This window comes from Chlamydotis macqueenii, chromosome 6, assembly GCF_036417535.1.
Source record: "Chlamydotis macqueenii isolate bChlMac1 chromosome 6, bChlMac1.mat, whole genome shotgun sequence".
Taxonomy (NCBI): Eukaryota; Metazoa; Chordata; class Aves; order Otidiformes; family Otididae; genus Chlamydotis; species Chlamydotis macqueenii.
In genome coordinates, this window is record NC_141561.1 from 28,579,615 (window position 1) to 28,600,296 (window position 20,682).

General features: G+C 38.1%; 2 protein-coding genes across 2 annotated transcripts in view; one reads left to right on the plus strand and one right to left on the minus strand.

Annotated features, from left to right (window-relative positions):
* The window catches only part of ADAM23 (ADAM metallopeptidase domain 23), a 73,220-nt gene extending 64,297 nt beyond the window's left edge, over positions 1-8,923 (plus strand). Inside the window, exons 24-25 of the mRNA XM_086751019.1 lie at positions 439-550; positions 8,829-8,923. Coding sequence (XP_086607145.1) covers positions 439-550; positions 8,829-8,923 — 207 coding nt within the window. The remainder of the gene's footprint in view (positions 1-438; positions 551-8,828) is intronic.
* Positions 1-20,682, minus strand: part of DYTN (dystrotelin) — a 68,314-nt gene that overhangs the window by 4,715 nt on the left and 42,917 nt on the right. Inside the window, 1 exon segment of the mRNA XM_086750606.1 lies at positions 14,143-14,334. Coding sequence (XP_086606732.1) covers positions 14,209-14,334 — 126 coding nt within the window. The 3' untranslated portion in view covers positions 14,143-14,208.

Consider the following 20,682-nt stretch of genomic DNA (forward strand, 5'->3'; position numbering starts at 1 on the left):
CTGAAAAATCTTACTATTTTTTTTTCTGCATGGGAGCAAGCTGTAAATTAGAGGTTGTAAAGCATAACCATGTCTTGAACCTTTTAAATGCAAATGCTTGTATTCCTTCTGGACATCCAGGCTCAATGGTAGCTGGTTGGTGAAGATCTAACTAGTGTAGGGAGTTTTTTGGATGAGAATTTCTGTTATTTTTTCCATCCTATACAGGTGTGTAGTGCAGGTGATGATGGAACCACTGGGAACACTTCTGTTTTTTCTAGCATTTGAGTGTATTTAGCGAGTTAAAGCAAACTTTCAGGTTATTGATGTATTATACTCGTTGTTACAATATATAAATGGGTAAGTTTTATACTGTGAATTAAATGCCTAATTACATGTTAAATAAACTTAATAAAATGTAGTTAAAAACCAACTGCTGTCATCTATTTTCTTTTCCAGGTTTGTAGTAATGAAGCCACTTGCATTTGTAATTTCTCCTGGGCTGGAACAGACTGCAGTATTGATGATCCTATCAGGGATACTGGTAGCAAGAAGGATGAAGGACCCAAGGGTTTGTGTGATTTCAGTTTTTTATGTTCTTTCAAGTATTTATGTCATTTTTCTGTTGACACATGGTAGCAGAATTAGTATATAGAAAGAGAATAATGTTGTACAGTCCTGTTTTAGACCCAGACAGTAAAATTCTGCTTTATGTAGATGAAGTAGGTCTTTCTGCTTTGAGAGTTGATGAAACTTTTATTTGAGGAAGATATCACTAGGTAATGGTACGTACTTTTTGGTTTTTTCCGTTGTCCCTTCTTCTCTGTTTTTTACAATAATTTTCTTTGTGACTGGAATCTAAGTGTAGGTCTTATTATTTATATGATAATTGAGTATTTATGTTTTACCAGAGATTACTAGTTCCCTTAGTTGTTCTCAGCTAATTCACAGAGCTGTGGCATAAACGAGGAAAAAGTGTAATGTCCCTAGTGAAAAAAAGCTTTGGTTCCTTGAAATCATATTTCAATGGGAGGAAAAATAAATAAATTAAGATTTTAAGGTCTTAAATTATTGTTACGATCATTATTGCTTACTCTTACATATTTAGTAAATATTTCAAAGGCATATGAAGTATAAATGCAAAGAGGACCTATTGAGGAAATAATTAATCAAAAAAAGTTTTTCAAAGAGGAAGAAAAGCATTTGAGATTCTCTTTGACTTCTCTGCCAAAGAATGTTTTTGGATTGTGCTGTCCCATTTTTTTTTAATGTCTTTCCTGTCACCAGGACATTGTCCAACATCAAACTATTATTTATCCAGTGTTACACGTTTACACATAAAGTTCCCGGTAAACAACTGAGAAATACAAACTTTTTCTGCTATATCCCAGTTCCAGGTTCTTCTGTCCCTTATACAAGGCTGATGGAAGGAAGATAGAGTTGTTTAAAAATGTAGCCCTTAGAGCTCAGACTCTAATTGATTACTCTTCAAAATATCCAAGGGTTCAAGGGAGGACAGTATTTTGGTATGTCCCTCCAGAAAGGCTATACGTCTGTCTCGTGTGCCTTACTCCTTTACCCCTCAGCAGAATGGCTCCAGTAGACCTTTACCACGAACCATTGAAGAGATCGTCATAGAACAAGTTACCACTGTGAAGGAGGCTCTCTAGAACAGTCCAGATTTGTATTAGGGAATCGGTACAGGTGCTTCCTGAACTCCTGACTCCACCAGTGTTCAGTGTAGAGCTGCCTGGTTTGTACCCTGCCTTACAAAGCTACTGTTCATTCCATTTCCCATAAAAACCTTGCTAACTGTGGAATGCTGCTTACAGGGTCTAAAAAAAAAAAAAAATAGAGGAGAACAGCACTATAGAGCTGATTACTTCTCTTTGTATGTGGATGAGTAGAGCAGTATTTACAGTTGTGACACTGTGAAAGTACATGAATTTTATATTGCTTATTTCCAAATCCTGTAGGTAAGAAATAATTCCCTCCTCTGTAAACAGGTCTATAGGAAAGGCAACGCAGAAGGTACGCTTGTCTTGCTTAGATTTTTGTAATTCAGATTAACTCACCTAATACAGAATGGAAATATCTTTATGAAAATTAACATGTCAATGCTGAAATATTATGGGAAAAAGTCTTAAACGAATAGTATGTGCCTGGATTTCTGCCATAGGTGCAGACATAAAGTTTAGACTGCATTTTTCCATGGAGTCATCTCCAAAAGGCAGAATATGTTTTTGTACAAGGTGGCTCAATGATTTCAAAAGATGGATTATTTTTACTTATGTAGTTAGTAAATAGTAATTTATTGATGTTGAATCACCTAGAAATGAATTTAGGAACCTGAACTCTGACTGCTACTAAAATCTCTTTTAGCGTGCTAAGAGAGGAATTCCTTTCTGAGAAGATGTCAGAAGAGTACAGAAGTAGTTTTGTGTATTGTAAAGGTCCAACATACTCTCAAGTAGTTCCCAGAGTTTTTTCCCTTATTACCAGTACTTCCTGTGTTATATGCCAGTTCACAGGTCTGCGACAGAAACCAGAATGCTTGTTTTTCTTTAGCCCTAAATTTGAGTTTTGTTAGATTTCAGAAACAGAACATTCATGATGTGAAAAGTCACCTAATAGACTTAAGATTTTTTTTTTGTAAATCCAAGCATTTTTCTTACTACAGTTAGAGTATGTATAGCTAGGAAGGATTGCTATTTATTTATGTATTGTTGTGATAATTAACAATTGACTGCTACTCCTGCACTTTTCTTTTCAGACCTTTCCATCATCCATCAATTGCTTTTGGCTCCATACTGTATATCAGGATTTAAAAAATTGGTGGTCTTTATTTATGTTGGTATGAATACATGAGTCTTGAAATACTCTAAACTCAGCAACCTACTGTATCCTGTACTAGCAGACCTACACAGCATGCTAGCAGTTTAGGGAAGACAAAGAGTTCTTGCTCTTAGTTTTGGCTACTGCAGAAACTTTGAATTACTTTAGAGTGCTGGCTAGTCGTTTTGAAATCGGTAGGACTCCATATGCACACAAGATTCTTCTTTTGCAATTTCATTTGCAGAATTAGGCCTTTGTTTGACTAGTTGGAATAGTGTTTGGTTTTTTAGTATAAAACTTATGTCTCAAATGTGTGCGTGTTTGTGTGTGTATATTTATGAAACAGGTAAAAATTATGAAACCATTTCAAAACAGACTTTATTCAGCGTGAAGACTATAAAGATTTTGTCCTTTTGAAAAGTTCCCCTTAGGGAGTTCAGCGGGTTGCTTGTGGTCTGTTATGACTCAATGAATCTATCAAGTTTTTATCTTTAACATAGGAAATGCATAGATGTATTTCTCAAAACAGTTCCCTTAAAAAAAAAATGAAAAATAAGGCCTCAATGTCTTGAGAGACTAGCTGAACATCTTGAATTTTCCAGGGCGTTACTTGAAGCAGATTTCTAGGGTAGGTTTTTCTTTTTAAAAGGTGTTATCTGTCTTTAGGTCATATAGATAAAGAGTCCTATTGATAAATGCAGTAACAAGGGAAAATACTACTAAGGAGTAAAGCAAGGAATTTAAAAGTTAGATATTTATTTTTTTTTCCCCCGTTCCTGTCATGGAACTGTTTCCAAACAAACAGTTTTCATTTGCTTAGTTATATTATGGATACAGTAAGTTTCTGGTGATCAAAAGGAAGTTTTCTTATTGGTGTTTTATTTATATTTGGCTGTTTTAAATAAGCAGTAGGTTGATGATGCTTTCTTTTAAAGTAAATAATAGACTCACAAGCTGAAAGGCATAGTGTTACATTTACAGGAAAACTTCTCATTGAAGTATTTGCAAACATTCAAAGAAAACCAAATATAGCCCATGTCAGAATTTTTAATGCTCTAGTATTTGGTAAATAAAGGTTTGTTAGGAGGTTGGAATTGATTCTCTCACTATAGATTACAGTGTAAAATATTCCTTTGAGGAATTATTTCATGTTTTCATTTCAGACGTATATGTGATCATTTCCTTAAAAAATCTTCCCTTTTCCCTCCACACAGTGAGCATGGCCACTAACAGGCTAATAGGTGCAGTGGCAGGGACCATTCTGGCCTTGGGGGTGATTTTTGGAGGCACAGGGTGGGGAATAGAGTAAGCATTTTTCTTAGCTTGAGTTTCATGTTTGGTGCCTAGTGTCTGAGGTAACCGTATGCACCCGAGCCCTCTGTGTATTACCCCATTAGCTTTGTCATGTGGTGACCGTATTTGTCATGTGATTTGACTGTGTCTGTGTCATGTGGTTTGCTCATGCAGTGTTGAACCTTCTCCTGTCTGGGATAATGTGGGGCATAAAACAATAAGTTTGTGAATTTTTACATTGTCACAGTAAAATTAAATGTCTAAATGTTTCCATTACACCAAATTATAAAAATAATGGGGGGGAGGGGGAGGGAAGGATGTTTGATTACTTTGCAAAATAGACTCAGTAATGTGGACTATTTTATAAAATGCGGAAATTGTTCATTACAATCTGTGGGACTTTCAGTCTAACAATAGGACACGGGATCTAGCTAGGAAGATGAAAGCTGATGGTCATAGTACAGACAGCTAGTTTTACAGTAAAGCTTCTGAACGTTCCATTGCTAGGATTCTGTTAAGGCAGTAGAATGCTGAAGTATAGAATTAATATATAAAGAATATGTGTGAGCAATTTTTATTGTCTTTTCATAGATTTTTACGAAACTGTAATCTTAAACGTTAGCCAACTACCTCAATTTTAACAGTGGCTATGATTTATGTGTGTGTGTGTGTCTATGTGTATATACACATTTAAAAATGCCCATATAAGAACTCTTTTCTGCATTCACTCTGCAAACTGCAGAATAAATTGCTGTTGTTCTGCTCTTCTGAGATTTCCAGCTTCACTGTGTTTCTCATACTCTCTATTACCCGTGTGTGTGACAGTGCCATCTCTCTGAAGGGGGAATCATAACAAGACAGTTGGTAATTGCTAATCGGGCTGTGTGAAAACGCATTCATATACAGTTCCAATTAAGGGTGTATAAGCAGTCTCCTGGTAGAGAGCATTTTGTGTGTCTGAGCATGCAGCTGTAGATGTAAACTTTTTTAGATTTTGCTCAACTGGACTGTTACATTAAATTCATGTTAGAAGAGTAGAGACCTTTGCACTTACAGAGGACAGCTAAGAGAAAAACAAACAGAAGGAGAAGGTAATAGATCATCTTCTTGAAAAAGATCAGATCAGTGTTTTACTGGTGGCTTTTACAGCTGTTTGCTAAAAACTGAAGACTGTGAAGATTGTAGAAGTTTGAGACCCAAATTATGGAGCAGAGAATTTACCTACAGGTTGAGGACCATTTGCCTTTTGCTTACATTCTGCCATGTACTCTTCTGGTTTTATATTTCCTTACCTGCTGTCTCAGTCCACTCAGGACCAAAGTCCCTGACCATTCATTCTTGCTCATGTATCCTGCTGCTCTAATTTGAGCTTTTCTTTGTCTTTATTCTCCTCTTATCACTCACTACCTGATTCCTTCTTCTTGTTCCTATCTGTTCTTTCCTGGATCCACATCAGTCTTTTCTCTGTCCTCTGGTCCCTTCAGATACAAACATACATTCAAGGCAAGCCACTGCTACTTTCTGTTGCTTGATTTAAAGAAAGTACACGCGGAACACAAATACCCTCTCTGTTCCTAATGCCTTTCAGGCCCTGGTGGCTGTTACCCTGAATGGCTGCAGGGAGGTTGTGTTCATCACAACCTGACGCCAGGTCCTACCCTTCTTCCTCCTTCCTTGCCACTTCACTTGCAAACTTTTCTTTAAAGTGCTGAAATAACTTTAGTTGCTTAATGCTTTATGAATTTACTTTAGTGGTCATGGGGGACCCTCTCTAGAAAATGGCTGAGTTGTTTTTTTTGCAGTTTTCATCCTAAAATGGATACTTAGCTTTGATAACTTCAACCAGAGTTATTCGGCTGGCAAAGTGGCAGGCAAGAAAAGAAAACTACCACAGCTGTTACCTGCAGGACAATCTGCAGTAAACTTGCCTCTTCTACAACTAGCAGAGTTTTAAAGCAATGTATATTAATTCTTGTAGAATCTATCTGATGATGATAAAGATTTAGTGAATAGTCCTCTGAAATTAAAGGTGTGTTCTGTTTTAACACCTTCAGTAGGATTTGTATCAGGATCCTGAAACATGACTAGAGCTGATTTGATTGCCAGGCCGAAGCAGACAGTGCCTTGCTGTCTGGTGGTGTGCCAGGCAGTTAGTTAGTTGCAGGAGCTTCCTCCTGGTAAATCTGTGTCTGCAGATCATAGCAGTAGTATGGTGGAAAGAACAGGTATACCAGAACTTGGATGGTGCTCTGAGCAACCTGATCTGGTTGGAGATGTTCCTGCCTTTGAAGGTCCCTTCCAACCCAAACCATTCTATGATTCTAAGTGTTGCATCTTGTGATAGTCTGGATGGAAAATGACCTTTTTTTTTTTTTTTTTATGAGGAAAAATAGCTGTTTCTCTGCATTCATAGGAAGTGCCACTCCCAGCATACTGTGAAAGAGTTTTAAAATTATTCCAGAGGAATGGACATGCCTTTATCCACAGCCATCTGCCATTTACTTTGCTCTTAGGCTCTCTCCAGCAAATAACCTAATTCTCCCAGACATTTGATTTTCAGGTGGGTTTTTTGTGTTAAAAGTGAACATCACTTCGTTAGTCACTGACACTTTATAAAATTGGGTCAGATCTGAAAAGTTTTTATCAGGACCCATTTATTACTTAACATAATTTTAGTAATTTTTCTGTTAACTGAACCTATTTGTTTTGTATATTATCCTCTTCAGTTTAAGTTTTGATTTAATTCTTACATGTTTATAATAAATAAAACCAATATTGATTTTCTGTAGTTAAGGAACAAACTGCTGTTTGTTGATTGGAACATGTATGCTATGAAATAGAATTCCCCCTGCCTCCCCACCCTGGCCCCAAACATTTAACAACCAGGGAACAGAGTAGGAAGAGGGATGTAAAAACCCAGCCATTTAGTACTTCCTTGTCTATGTTATGACTGTGTTACTGTTAGTTAATTATTGTACATTCTCTGTGGGAAGATAGCGTTACATGGCTAGAAGGAAATCAGCTTTAGAATACTTAAAAACTTCTAAAATCTATTACAGGTAAATTACTTGCTGTGTTTTTACTCTTGTGTGCAATCATTTGATAAAATCCAGAGCAGGCCATAGATTTGAGTCAGATACAGTAGCTTATGAGGCTGCTGTTGAAAGCAAGCCTTAATTGGGAATTTAATACCTGTGGAATGGCATTCTTTACCTCCACCATGCTCATTCCTGTTGATTTGAGCCAGGTATGACTTTAAAGGTAAGTTCAAATAAGATGTTCTTCCAAATTATGAAAAATTACCTTTTAGTTATTGTTGTCAAATTTGTGCACTGCTCATATCTGTAAAGCTCACTCTATTTCTTCTCAGTCCAAGTCTTTTATTACTCTTTGTGTAGGAATTGCAGGAAGCAATTTTTAAAGCTTGGTTTTCTTTTGGCTAATCTGATCTCCCAAAGCACTGATACAGGAAACATGTAATGGATGCAGTGAGGTTAGGTCACTGCAGTAAATTTTAAAACTTAGGGCATGTACTTATTGTAGTGTCTGGGACTGGGCAGAAGGTGCTGTGATACCGACCTACTAGCTTAAAATTTTCAGTTGTTGCAGCTGCCTTTGCTCTTTCCTTTGCTGATCTCTGGCTGCTCCTTTTTCTTTCTTATGATAGTTGTCTGACACTTATCCAAACTCCATTTCAGAACATTTAAAACAGGAAAATTTCAATTGTTTGGTTTGGGGAGACTGGGATAGGAGGTAAGAACTGTTTTTGAAGGCTATTCCTGGATATGTAAATGTTTAAACAAAAAGTGTGCAATATGCTGCAGAAGAACTGTTGGGCTGGTTTCATTTTGCAGATGCAATTAGCTTTACATCAAAGACTGCTCAATAGGAAGTTTTGTCCAGAGTAATTAATGTTACTCAAGGCTATTGTCAGTTTTCCTCCACCCTGTGTAAATAAAGCACTTAAGGGTCAAATATGAATATCTTATTTAGGTGTTCTCTTACCCTCTTCAGAAAATTGCACAAACATATTTTGTGCTGCTTCTTTTTGTTGCTCTTTTTTCCTGCTCCACCCTTCCCCGCTTTGTTGTTAAGTAGCTTCTTGAGGATGCTGAAGAGATGCTTTGATGTTTGGAAAGCTTAATTGTAACACAGCTTTTATTTCAACTTTTGGTCCTTATTATGTAATCCTTAGCTTTTGTCAAACAATTGTTTGTAAATTTAGCATTGACGTAACTGTAGGGAGTCTGGACTCTGATTAGAAAGTGCTGCTAGATGCTCTCAGCTCAAATTAAAATATCTACCACCTTTCAGAATATCTTATGAAAAAAGTCTTGGTTTTGGGGTTTTTCTTTTCATTTTCTTTAGTTGTAAAACATACAGTACTCATACTTTTTCCTTTAAGTTAAGGAATTATTCACAAATATCTTAGTGTCCTTAGTTGACAGTTCATTCTCTAGACAATGGACTAAGTCACAATGGAATTTACTGTCTAACATTAGATTTCTGTCTATAGTAGAAGTCAACATAGCACAATGCAGAGACCAAGTTCATTCTTACTGTTAGTGAAAAGTAAGTTGGGCTTGCTGAAGTTGTCTAGAGACGTCACCTTGTATGCAGTTTATATTCCTTGAACTGTACGACTACCCTTCAGTTGCTTCACTTAATGTGAATAAAGTGGTTGGTTCTTATGTCTATCTTACCTTAATCCTTTATCACAGGTCCTAGTGCCACCAATCTTATAATAGGCTCCATCGCTGGTGCCATCCTGGTAGCAGCTATTGTCCTTGGGGGGACAGGATGGGGCTTTAAGTAAGCGATGCCGCATGTCTTCTCTTCAGTGGCTATGGCATTTCTATTTCTTGCTTACATCACTAAATTTTGAGTTCCTGCTACAAGATTTCTAAGATAACGCCCCGCTCACCCGAAGTATACCAAGCTGGTTTAAAGAGAGAGAATTGCACATGCACTGAACGAGAGGAGGAAATGGATTTGAAACTAACAGATGTCATCAGGGTGCAAAGTTGAAGAACAATAAAAGAATGAATTTCGCTTTCATGAGTTCACCCTAACACTTAGGAAGCAAGGTTGTTGTTTTTTTTACCTCCAATTAGTAGTGTTGTTCTCAGAAGTTTACTACAGTGGTTAAAAACCCCGAAAGATACATGTCTTGAGGACTGTTTGTTTTTTTTTTTTCCATGCAGTAGTACTTTCAAACTGATAAACTTTTTTATAATTCAAGACTTCATGTGTAACTGGTAAGTGGTGGCAGTAGCTGAGTAGTTTTCGCTAACAAATGTGTTGACACAGTTGACTTGGAAGTACCAGAGCTAACTATTGTTTGTGGTTACTGATTTTTTTTTTAATTATAAACTCACAATTAAAAAAAAAAAGTTTAGAGAGAACATTTTGAAGTCTTGAACTGTCTCCTGAAAGATGAAAACATTTCTCACCCAATGCTTGTTCAATGTGTTTTATAACTCTGAAGACTAGTAACATACTAGTCATTCTGCTTGTGACAGTTAAAGCCAAGAGAGAATCTTGGACAAAGGTTTTTAATTCTTGCCTTTATTTTGTATTGTCAAGTCTACCTACGTGCATGGTCCATATTTGGTAAAAAGGATCTAAATTTAGAATCAATATTTATAACCTTACAAATCATAGAAGTGTTAAGCACAAGAACAAGTAATTTCTCATGGTATTCAAGTGGCTATTTCTTTTCAATAACATGAGTGAAGATTAAGTTGTGATAAGCCATAATTCCTCAAACAGGTTTTTATAATAATTTAAATAATATGGGCTATATTCATATTCTGTGTCTGAGTTGAGAAGAAAAAAAAATTATTCCCTAATTGATTAAGAAGGCTATCAAAGTAGAATATAGTGATCAGGTCATATCTGTTAATTCACTTTCAAATGTCATCTGAAAATGTCTGTCTGTTTCATAGTGTCCAGCGGCCCTAATTATACATGCAAATAGGAGCAAAATATTTCTAAATCTCTTTCAGCTCTGCTGAAACAGAAAACAGACTTTGGACAATGCAATTATTACTTCCTGTTGCACTGCCTGCCACTGTCAGTGTTTTGAGAGAGACTCAGCACCTGCCACATTCATTTTTCTCTAAATGCTTGTTGTGAGGGCAGTAACACCCCTGCACTTCCCCTTGACACTGGCAAGAGCTGCATGCATCAGCTGTGGGAGGCAGTGCTCCTCATGTGCTCTGGTAAGAAAAGATTAAATATAAAAATGTATCAAAACATCCAACTTTAAGCATAGGTGTATGATCTTCATAAGCCTTTTTAATTCCTGCTGATAGACTTACCTTGAGGGGATGTATTTTTTTTTTCAGCTTTTTAGTTAAATAAACTAAATCCACTTATTTGTACCACCCCTAGGTCAGCCTCCAGTATTTATAAGTTACTACAGGGGAGCTCTAAACAACATAGTTTTAATTTAGTCCTCTCTCTTTTGCATTGTGTCTCATATGGCTGAGATTTGTATTTTCCATATTTATAAAAACGTAAAAATAATTTCGTATTTATGCATTTTTATGTTGTTTCATAAAATCTTATGTTCCAAGGCAGAAATTCACATGAGGTGTGTACTTTAGAATGTGCGGTGAGAGACATGGATTTGCATGTGGTGAGAACACAAGAAGGAACTGGGATTCTTTTAATTTGATGGATTGAAAGCTTTCTTCTATGTAAAAGCCTAGTCTGAGAATAATGCTTTTTTTTTTTTATCAGACTCGGTAATATTTGGACATATTCTATAGCATTAACAAGAACACTTACAGTTTTTACTACAGTACCTTACTAGATGCAGAATTATAGGATAGTAGTCTTTCAACCTAAGTGAAGCATATAAACCACACAAAGATTTCAATTGCAGAATCGAGGGGTTTTTCTCCCCACACTTCACTGCAATTAGCTTTTTAAATAAGTATAGCCAAATTTTCTGCAAGGCTTGAGTTAACATTTCTGTTAAAATTTTTGATTTATCGAGAACAGCAATGCATACACATTTAAAGCAATAATATTAGAAACATTGATATTGCAAGTTCCCATGGGAATTAACCCAAGCTAGATTTTGTTAGAAAAAATGAATGTCAGATTATGCTTTTGAACCAGTTTTCTGCTATCAGAGACATATGTCTGTTACTTAGCAATTTATATACTTTCCAGACATAGAGTAATCATCCCTAAATAATAGTTTGTATTGCAAAAAGTAATTTGTTGAAAACACAGTACAAGTCATTAAAATATAAAAACTTCAGGCAGTTTCTTCCTCAGAACCTTGTTAAGCTGTCTTATGCTGTTAACAACCTTTACTCTTTTGCATCCGCTGCAAGCAGCTGTGCGAGCAGTCTGGCTGCCCACTGGGGATGCCTATGCTCAAGAACTTACATGAACACAGGGCTTTAGAAGAGTCCCTCCCTGTCTGAAATGGGCAATATTTGATTGTTTATTTCTTCTTTGTGTTCCACATCTCTCAAACTACCTCACAAGTGTTCAGCTTTGCATCCTGGTGTCACTTGTTTGCCCAAATGTAGAAACTTGTTATCCCTCTGGAGGACCTGTACTGGAAACAGCTGTTGAAGCTCTTATTCTCAAGAGAGCAAGATACAAATGTTTATTCTGTAGCAGAACCTCAAATACACTGGCCTGGCCTAGCTCACAGCTTGAAGTGCATGCTTCTTCTGGGGGTCAGAGGGGAACTGAAAACGCTTTTCAGCTTGTATGGAAAAGAGGGCTAGCACATGTAGATCCTCTGACACTTTGCTTCAGATGTATCTGGAGGGACAGATCAAGAGGATTTTAATTTTTTCTTTTTAAGCAAGTGATATATTTAGTCTCTGCAAATATGAGAGAAGGTAGCTAATGCTTTACAAACTGGGAGATGTGATTTCTGTTTCACAGGTTATCAGATATTCATATGAACATACGGTACTGTGCTGTCAAGTCCATATCAAACGTAAGCTGCAACTAAGCAAACTTTGTTCATGAACCAAGGTGGTGGGGGTGGGGGTTGGAGGGGAAGTGTAATAGAAGGTTTGATGCAAATTTGGAGAAAGTATTTAAAAAAAACAAACAAAAAAAACCCAACTTCCAGTTTCAAGAATGAATTCTAGGTTAATTTTTCTAATCAAGTTAATATGTGGATAGAATAGGAAAGAAAAAAAATCAGCTGACAATTTTAGGGGGTATTGAGCCTCAGTATACATTTCAGGTGGCTTGGAGTTAAAGGCTGCAGGTGGAAGCCTTGTTAAGAAGTAGTTTACTTCAGCTGAGCACTGTGTAGTACTTTTAAAGCTGTTGGTGTCTAGACTGCAGTAAGGGAGGCCTACGTATTTCTACCTGAACTCTGCTGGGTAATGTACAGAAGTACAGCATTTGTGAAATGTGTGGTTCATTTTGATGTAGCAAGTCTGTGCAAGATTTCAATATACAGCGTTCAACCCAGGACTGCTAAGGAAGGATGTTGTTACCATTAGGGTAGTTTTTTGTGCATTGGCTGCAGTTGCAGTTTCAGGGGTCTATGTTCACTTTTTTTCCTAGTATTTTCCTAGTATATTCACTTTGGTTTTGCAAAGCTGCTGCAGTAATAAAAGCCCATTGGTTTTGTTGCTGACTTTAATACTATTAAAGTAATTTTGGGTAATAAAGCAACACTGCTAAGAGGCAGTGGTAGTAAAAGTGATGTGGAAGTGCATATGAAAAGCTGCTTCTCATTATACCAGAATGCAAAAGTGGCTGACAGAAGAGTTGATTGTAGGGACAATTCTATTTCCAGCAATTGTTTCTTAGCTGAAGGGTTTTCTGTCCCTTTCATGGAAGATTAATGGATGGACCAGTGACTTACCCAGTCCTTACAGATGCCAGGTTTTTAACTGGTCTGTGCAGATGCATTTAGATGCCAAAAGTTTCCACAAGATAAAGCGGTGGAATGCTAGTGGGAACTTTGTGAGGAAGGAGGTTTCAGTCCCTTACCAGCATTTCTGTGAAGTACATGTCATGACTTAAATACAGACATCACTACACAAACATCAGCATTAGAATCAAATGTAAGATACTATTTTCTCACTTTTCCCCAGACTACTAGAATAAATGTCAGGTCAATGTCTTATTTTAAGCTGCTAATTTTAGTCCCTCATTTTGTTAATTTGAATCAGTTTTGTAGCAAAAGGTCATATATTTAATTTCTTCTTCAGCATTTGAACCATGCTTTAGGAATGCCTATGAAAACAATAACTATTTGAAGTGGTTAAAATACTGGTTTTGGATAAATCTTTAAATATTTAAGTAAAGCTTTGTATTTATGTGATCATAGACAAAAGCACAGATTTGCTAGTAATATACCATGTAACCACATTCCTAATTTGTTGAAAAAAAAAAAAAAAAATATGCAGAGGATTGCAGAAAGGTATTTCTTATATACATCCAGCCTTCTTTGAAACTAGTTTTCTTTTCTGATTTTTTTTTTTCATTTGTAAAGATGACCATGGCCTCTTTAGTGATGTGCTGGAGCATGGTGTGCTTTTTATAATTCAGAATCACCTATAACTTACTTTGTTTTTGTTAGAGACACTTTTTCTGGTTGGATTACAGACTGAAAGGCTGACCCTCGTTATTTAAGGAGGCATTAAAACATTAAATGCAAAAAATTGTTAATGTTCTGAGATCTTTCACATAAAACAACAAAGAATTGGGAAACAGCATCATTCTCCTATGTGTCCTTCCATAGAGGACTTCTGCCCCCTGCCTTATTGTTTTACTGAAATGTCTTGAAAGGAACCTTGTACTATTGTAATACATAGCTCTAAAGAGGTGCAAACATCCAGGACCTAATACTCACCTATAGTTTCTTTTCATTTTATTGTAGTTTTCTTGGGGAAGAGAGAGACTTGTTCTATTTGCCAATTTAAGTAAGACTACTGTCTTCATTTTAGTATTGAAACAGGGCGTAGTTCAGGATGAAGTTGTTAAAGCAGGCTGCAGAATCAGAATAGATCCTACAGGGATTTGACTGCCTACCTGTGAAGTGCTGCGGTCACAGCAGAGAGATGTGGCAGGCTCTTGTTAATGCTTTGCACGTGCGTACTATGTTCCCTTGTTGACGCTGTATCTGATGGTCTGTATTTCAGAGACTATTTCAGGCTCATATGTTAAATGTTGTTTTAGTTCTTCACATATTTCTTTCTCAGGCAGTACTGCTAGCAGAATATCCTAAGTGAAGAAAGGCAGTGGTTTGGTTAGTATCTTATTCCTTGAAGTGTGTATTTCTGCTGGATAAAACTAGGAAATATATGGCCTGGACAGATCACAGAATGCAAGGTGAGGGCACAGTAGACTTTGCCTGTGGCTCCATGGCATGGGTGCTGAGCTGTCATAGAACTGAAGGGCTGTTACTGGAATACTATGCTGGTGGAGATCAGTTAGAAAAGACTTGGTAGGACAAAAGTCAAAAGACTTTTGCTACAAGTGTTGTACTGGGAAGCTAGAATAGCATCTGTCCTCTGCACCTTGTTCTAAGACTTATAAAGTCAATTTCTTTAATTAAAATAAACTCAGGTAACTGGATGTAATTTAGTGTGTGTATGTTTTAATGACTTGTCCTCTTCAGGCAAACTGGAATATGGTACTTTCCCTAGAGTAAGAGGACAAGTGACATCATCTGGATTTTTTACATGCATTGATGATTTGGTTTAAGGTGACTAATTAGTTGCTCATCAGTAGTATTTGAATTCAGGTATGCTAGACAGTATTTGAAGGAGGAGGGGCAGAGGGGGAAGAGAAGCAGACATGTTCTTTCCCCACTGGGAAGGTTTCAACTGATGTTTAACCAAGTTATGTTAAATTCGTACTTCCTATCATGCAGTTCTGCAAGTTAGCCTGAAAAATTAATTTGCTCACTCAGATTTACCTGTAGTACAGAGAAGGATGGATTGAGATACTGAAGTAATGTCAGCTGAATTCAAAAGGAGCACAGTACAATACTTCTAGAGGGGAATGACTGAAAGATAAACATTCACCTTGCAAAAATGTAGGCACTGGTATCCACAGAAAAAAAGCACAACCAAACAAAGGATGCCCAAGAATTACCAGTCTCTGGCAGTCTTTACAAATAGAAGTTGCCTTTGCATACATCCATTAATCTCTTAAACCACCAGGCAAAACTTGTATATAGTATAATTATAAATATTGTAGCAGTGGTGGTAATTAGCAGGGCTGCAGAAAAGAGAGAATCCTGGGGCTGGTACGTAGCTTTAGGGAATTCATTAATTCCTGTTCTGTATCTCTTGCATGTCAGTTTGGTGGCGGTAGTGGTGTGTATGCCCAATGTTAAAACTAAATGCATGAGCCCCTTGCTTGATGCCCCACATAAAGCCAGATACCGGGGAGGTTGCACCCAACTTTTGTTGTTGCTTCCTAATGTCTTGCTATCAGTATCGCAGGAGACTGGATATCACCAGCCAGCTTGCTGTCCACTGTTAACGTTAGATTCTAATCACACGATTTACAAAACTGTCCAGTCTCCTTCGAATGGGATGTCTTTGCTATATTTTGTGCCTTACTAAGATTCACAGCAGTTACGGTCAATAGTGTGGTAAGAGCTCACAGAGGCACTCACTTTTTCATCACACTGGAATACACAGACTAAATTCTGGTATAGGCAGAGCTGGGCACTTGCTCTCAAGTCTCCATGTGCTCATGTATTTCAGTACTGGCACTTCTGACTCATTCCTTTCAGATACAGGCATGCTTTCTTGGCCTAGCGAACACATGTTACTGTGGGCTGAAAGTTTCTACAAATTTAGAGCACCACTTGAAGTACTACAGAAATAATTGAATTCTGCCAGCATGATCTTTAAACTGCATAACTGTTGTAGTTCAGCCCCGATCAGGACCAGACTACGCAGTCTCTCTCTCACTCCCCCCACCCTCCGAGAGAATAGGGGGAGATGATATAAGGAAAACAGCTCGAGGCTTGAGATAAGGACGGGGAGAAATCCTTAAAGTTACCGTCACGGGCAAAACAGACTCGACTTGGGGAAAACTATTCATTTATTTCTAAAATTAGCAGGAGAATGAGACAGGGAACAAGATAACCTCCCCCCACCCCTCCCTCTTCCCGGGCTTAACATTATCTCTACCACCTTCCCCTCCCGAGTGGCATGGAGGGGGGGGCGGGGAAGGGAATGGGGGTCGCGGTCAGTTCATCACGCGTTGTTTTACACTGCTGTATCATCGTCGGGGAAAGAACTCCTCACATTCCTCCTCTGCTCCAGCGTGGGGTCCCTCCCACGGGCCACAGTCCTTCGTGAAACTGCTCCAGCGTGGGTCATCTCTTCCACAGGGTGCAGTCCCTCTAGAACAGCTGTCCCAGCGGGCCCTCCACAGGCCACAGCCTCCTTCAGGCCTCCACCTGCTCTGGCGTGGGGTCCTCCACGGGCTGCAGGTGGATCTCTGCACCTCCATGGGCTGCAGGGGGACAACCTGCTCCACCATGGTCTTCACCACGAGTTGCAGAGGAATCTTGGCCAGAAGCCGTATTACTCCTCCCCCTCCTTCTGAACTGACCTTGGCGTCTGCAGCTGTTCCTCACAACAGGCTGGCAGACGCCTCTCAGGATCCTTTTTACATCTTATTCACATCTCATCTCCTCTGTTGGGCCCAGTTGGCTGCCTGGCAGGAGGCCAGAGGGTGAGGCCTGCAAGGCCCATGAGGCTCGCGCCTCCCCCTGTCTGCCCCCCGCTCAGCTGCTTCACATCTTCTCCTCCTTTTTTTCCTATTTTCCCCTACTTAAATACGTTATCGCAGAGGCGTTATCATGGGACATTCTGCTACCAATTGGCTTGGCCTTGGCCAGCAGCGAGTCCACCCTAGGCCCGGCCGAGTCCACTGAACAAAGGGGAGCAACTTCTAGCAGTTTCCTACAGAAGCTACCACCTTAGGCCCCCCCTCACTAACAAAACCAGAACAATAAAGAAACCAGTACTTGATTCTATGCCGCAGAAAGCATGCAAACAAATTATTTAAATTGTTACCCCTTGGAAAGGTTACTTGTTAAACTGTCTCAGCGTGAGCCTTTTACTTGACTATGACCTTGGCAATGGCTTTGTTCCTGTTATATCTAACTAATGTCTTGCATTTTTCTCTTTTCATCTCCTTTTGATGCAACCTGGAAGAAATGTCAAAAAACGAAGGTTCGATCCAAGTCAACAAGGCCCTATCTGAAGAAATGCAATTCAAAAAGCTGCGTCTTGCACTACTGGATTTTTGGGTATGATGTCTTTGCTGTAGCTGCACAGAAAACTAAATCAGTAAGGAAGAACATGAGAAACAGTAACTATAAACACAATGTTGGGATGTTAGGATTTGAGGTGGTTGGTAGAAGACTGTCCTTTTTGGATATAAGTTTGAAATACTTCCTCCATTCACCTTTCTATTGTTAACGTTAACTGACAAGTGTTACAAGCAAACTGTTTCAACATCGGGTGGTTTTTTTTCTTTCCTCTAACAAAGGAGGAGACACACAGACCAAGTGCAATAAGAGAACTGTTCCAAAACAACAAAATAGCAGAAGATTTTTTTTTTTTTTCTTCCCAGCCTGCTGGCACTCTAACTTCACTTGAGATCGCATGGCTTCCTTTTTCTTACCAAACTCCAGTGGCATGAGGAGCTAATTTTGAAAGGGTAACCTGCATGGCTCACACACAAACAGCCAAGCTACCAAGCTGACCCTCAGCAGAATCTGCAGCCCAATAAATACAAACCGACAAACTGGGAATCCAATCCCAGACTCTGATAGCTTTTCCAGCCACAGTGCATTCTGCCACTGGACTTCAGAGTTCCCTGCTCTGTGAGCTCACTGTCCACCTTGTTTTGGTCTCCTGGGCCAGGAGTCTGTTGGGTATGGAAGCTAACAAGCGATTGCAATTCTTCCAAGAAGGAAAAAATGTAAATATGGAAATAAGATTTTGACGTATCATTTTCACAGATTATATATAAATATATAGATATGAGAGAAAAGGATTTCCATAAAAAGGTTCTATTATTTATGTAAATCTATTTTTGATGTTGGGTTTGGTTTGGGGTTTTTTGCTCCCCCCTTTTTTTTTTTCTGTAGCATGTTGTACAGCAGATGTTCTGGGCTTGCTCAAAAAAGGCAGGTAATAGCATGCAGATGCAGGGAGTTCTGACACCAAACAGATGTGATCTAAAGTTTGTATGCTTGAAACCAAAAACAATTAAAATGTATAAATGCATACCTATGTATTGACTATAAGTCTGGATTACTTTTTTTGGGGGCTGTTACATAGATTTTCTGTAAGACAATGTAAGATAAGCAACACCCTCTCAAACTAATCACAGAAGTGCCGAGCTTTTATTAACTATAGCTACTTTTTGTTCTGTCTAGACCCTGTGAAATAAAAACTTAAATAAGCCTTAAAATACTCACGAAATGTTAAAAGCTTGGAACAAGTTGTTCTTCTCTTGTCCTCTGCCCACCCACCCAAACCGGCTTGCAAAGGTGACTGATGTTTCTAACTCGCTCCCATATCTCTGTGATGCATCTCACTTGTTGAAGTATAACACAAAATTTATACTTTGACCCTTGGCTACTGACAGCTAGTTATCATCAAAAAGCGTGCAAAATCCCATGTAAATTCAGGGGGCTGTGTGTTGTAATTACTTTTAGATACACCTGGTGTACAGATTATTGCAGAGAAGTGCTGGGCAACAGTACTGTTCCCCTACTAACCAGGCCAGCCTGGGTGTATCTGACCTGAGAAAGGTGTGAAGATGCCTCCCTTAAAGCATAGAGCTCTACTTTTCATCTTGATTTAAAACTTATGTAATTCACTTCATATAAGTGAAGTGACCAAAAAATTTCTTTGCTGCATCTGTTAATCAGAATTTAAAACTTCTGTAATTTTGGATTTAATGTAAAGGTTGGATATTAGTAACAATGGAAGTTCAGTTACACTGCTTACTCCATCCTTGTTCAGTGGAAATCCCATTTCCTGAGTTAGCTTTAAGAGCCAGAACATTAAGAAAGTGCTGCAAATTTCCTGTGACTTACAAAAATCTCATTTCAATTATATTTCTTGTTACAATTAAGTTCAATCTGACAGTCTCACAGGAGAACTATTGTTTTGGTTAACAGTTGTTATTTAATGTTTTTAAACTGCTTTAACATAATCACATGAACACTTACTATGTTAGGAGTTAAAAGGTGCTGCACACAGGTAGTCACATTTATATATATTATAAATCTTATTCTGAAAAATTCCTGCCTGCTTCAAGCAGAACAAAGTTACTGACAGTACTTTATGGCAAACCAAAAACACTTGGAACTGTATTATTGTCCTCTAAAAGTACTTTGCTTGGGAACATAATCCTCAACTCTGTTAGGGTTCTGCTTCCAAAGCAAGTGTAACCCACAACAGAAACACTAGTGGTTACCAAAAATCAAAATAAGCAGAATCACCTGGATATACATAAGCTACCTGTGTAATAAACCTGCGAGAAGCATTTCACAAATAACACTGTAAATGTGTGATGTGATGTTTTAAATCAGACCACCGTGGTCCCCAACTACTCTGTACATGTGTAACTTATTTACACCAGCAGTTTCATAGGAATTATGATTTCTTGACTGAATTCATGCTCCACTCATCAGCCACTGTGTGTATGTGGAAAAACACATTTGCTTTCTGCCCTGTGTCTACACAATGTGAGTCACACCACAGCTCAGCATAGGTACAGGCTTTCTGTGGTGGTAGACAATTAATAAAAACTGGTTTTGGTAGGTGTTGACTTTCTGTATCCTGCCTTTGCTGTGCTTTGGGAAGTCCATTTCCATGTAGCGTTAATCTGTTCATCACAAAGTGTCAAGATAAGACCTGGTCAGCACTGCCTCCATTCCACCCACTATACATTTGCTCCATTATCTGTCCCTCTGGACAAGGAACTGTGGTAACTGTACAGCTCATTCCAGTTTGCTGCATGATCTCACCCATTTGATCTGGTGCTCCTAGAAGAGAAGCCTGCTAGGCAAATTAACAGCAGTATAGGTACATGTTAAAAGAAACAGATTACTTAAGACTGGAGTTTAACCAATTTTTCTTTACTATGCAAAGATGGGTATTAAAACAAATTTAAGACAAATGTCTGAGGAAATGCCATAGAATACTTGAAGTTATGTTTTAAGCCTAATCAGTCATGTTTTGTATTCATTATTGCTTCCACTGTTACTCTTTCTTTTAAAAATGATTTGTAATTATTTTTTTAAGTGCTCAACTTGATGTTATAAATCAATTTTTGTTTGAAGTTAATACTCCTTCATATCTTGTTGGCTGCTAATGAATGGAAATTCAATAGTCCTTGTTCTGCATCTTAGCAAGATGAGTATTAAAAACTTCATGAACATAGAATGGAGTAGCTTTTAATTTTCAATCCCTATTTATTCTCTCCATTGTATTTAGTTTCTGTGTTCAAGATATCACCACTTTTACAGAAGTGGAAAGTGACTGGAGTTTTCTTCTATTGAAAATCTCTGAAACTGCG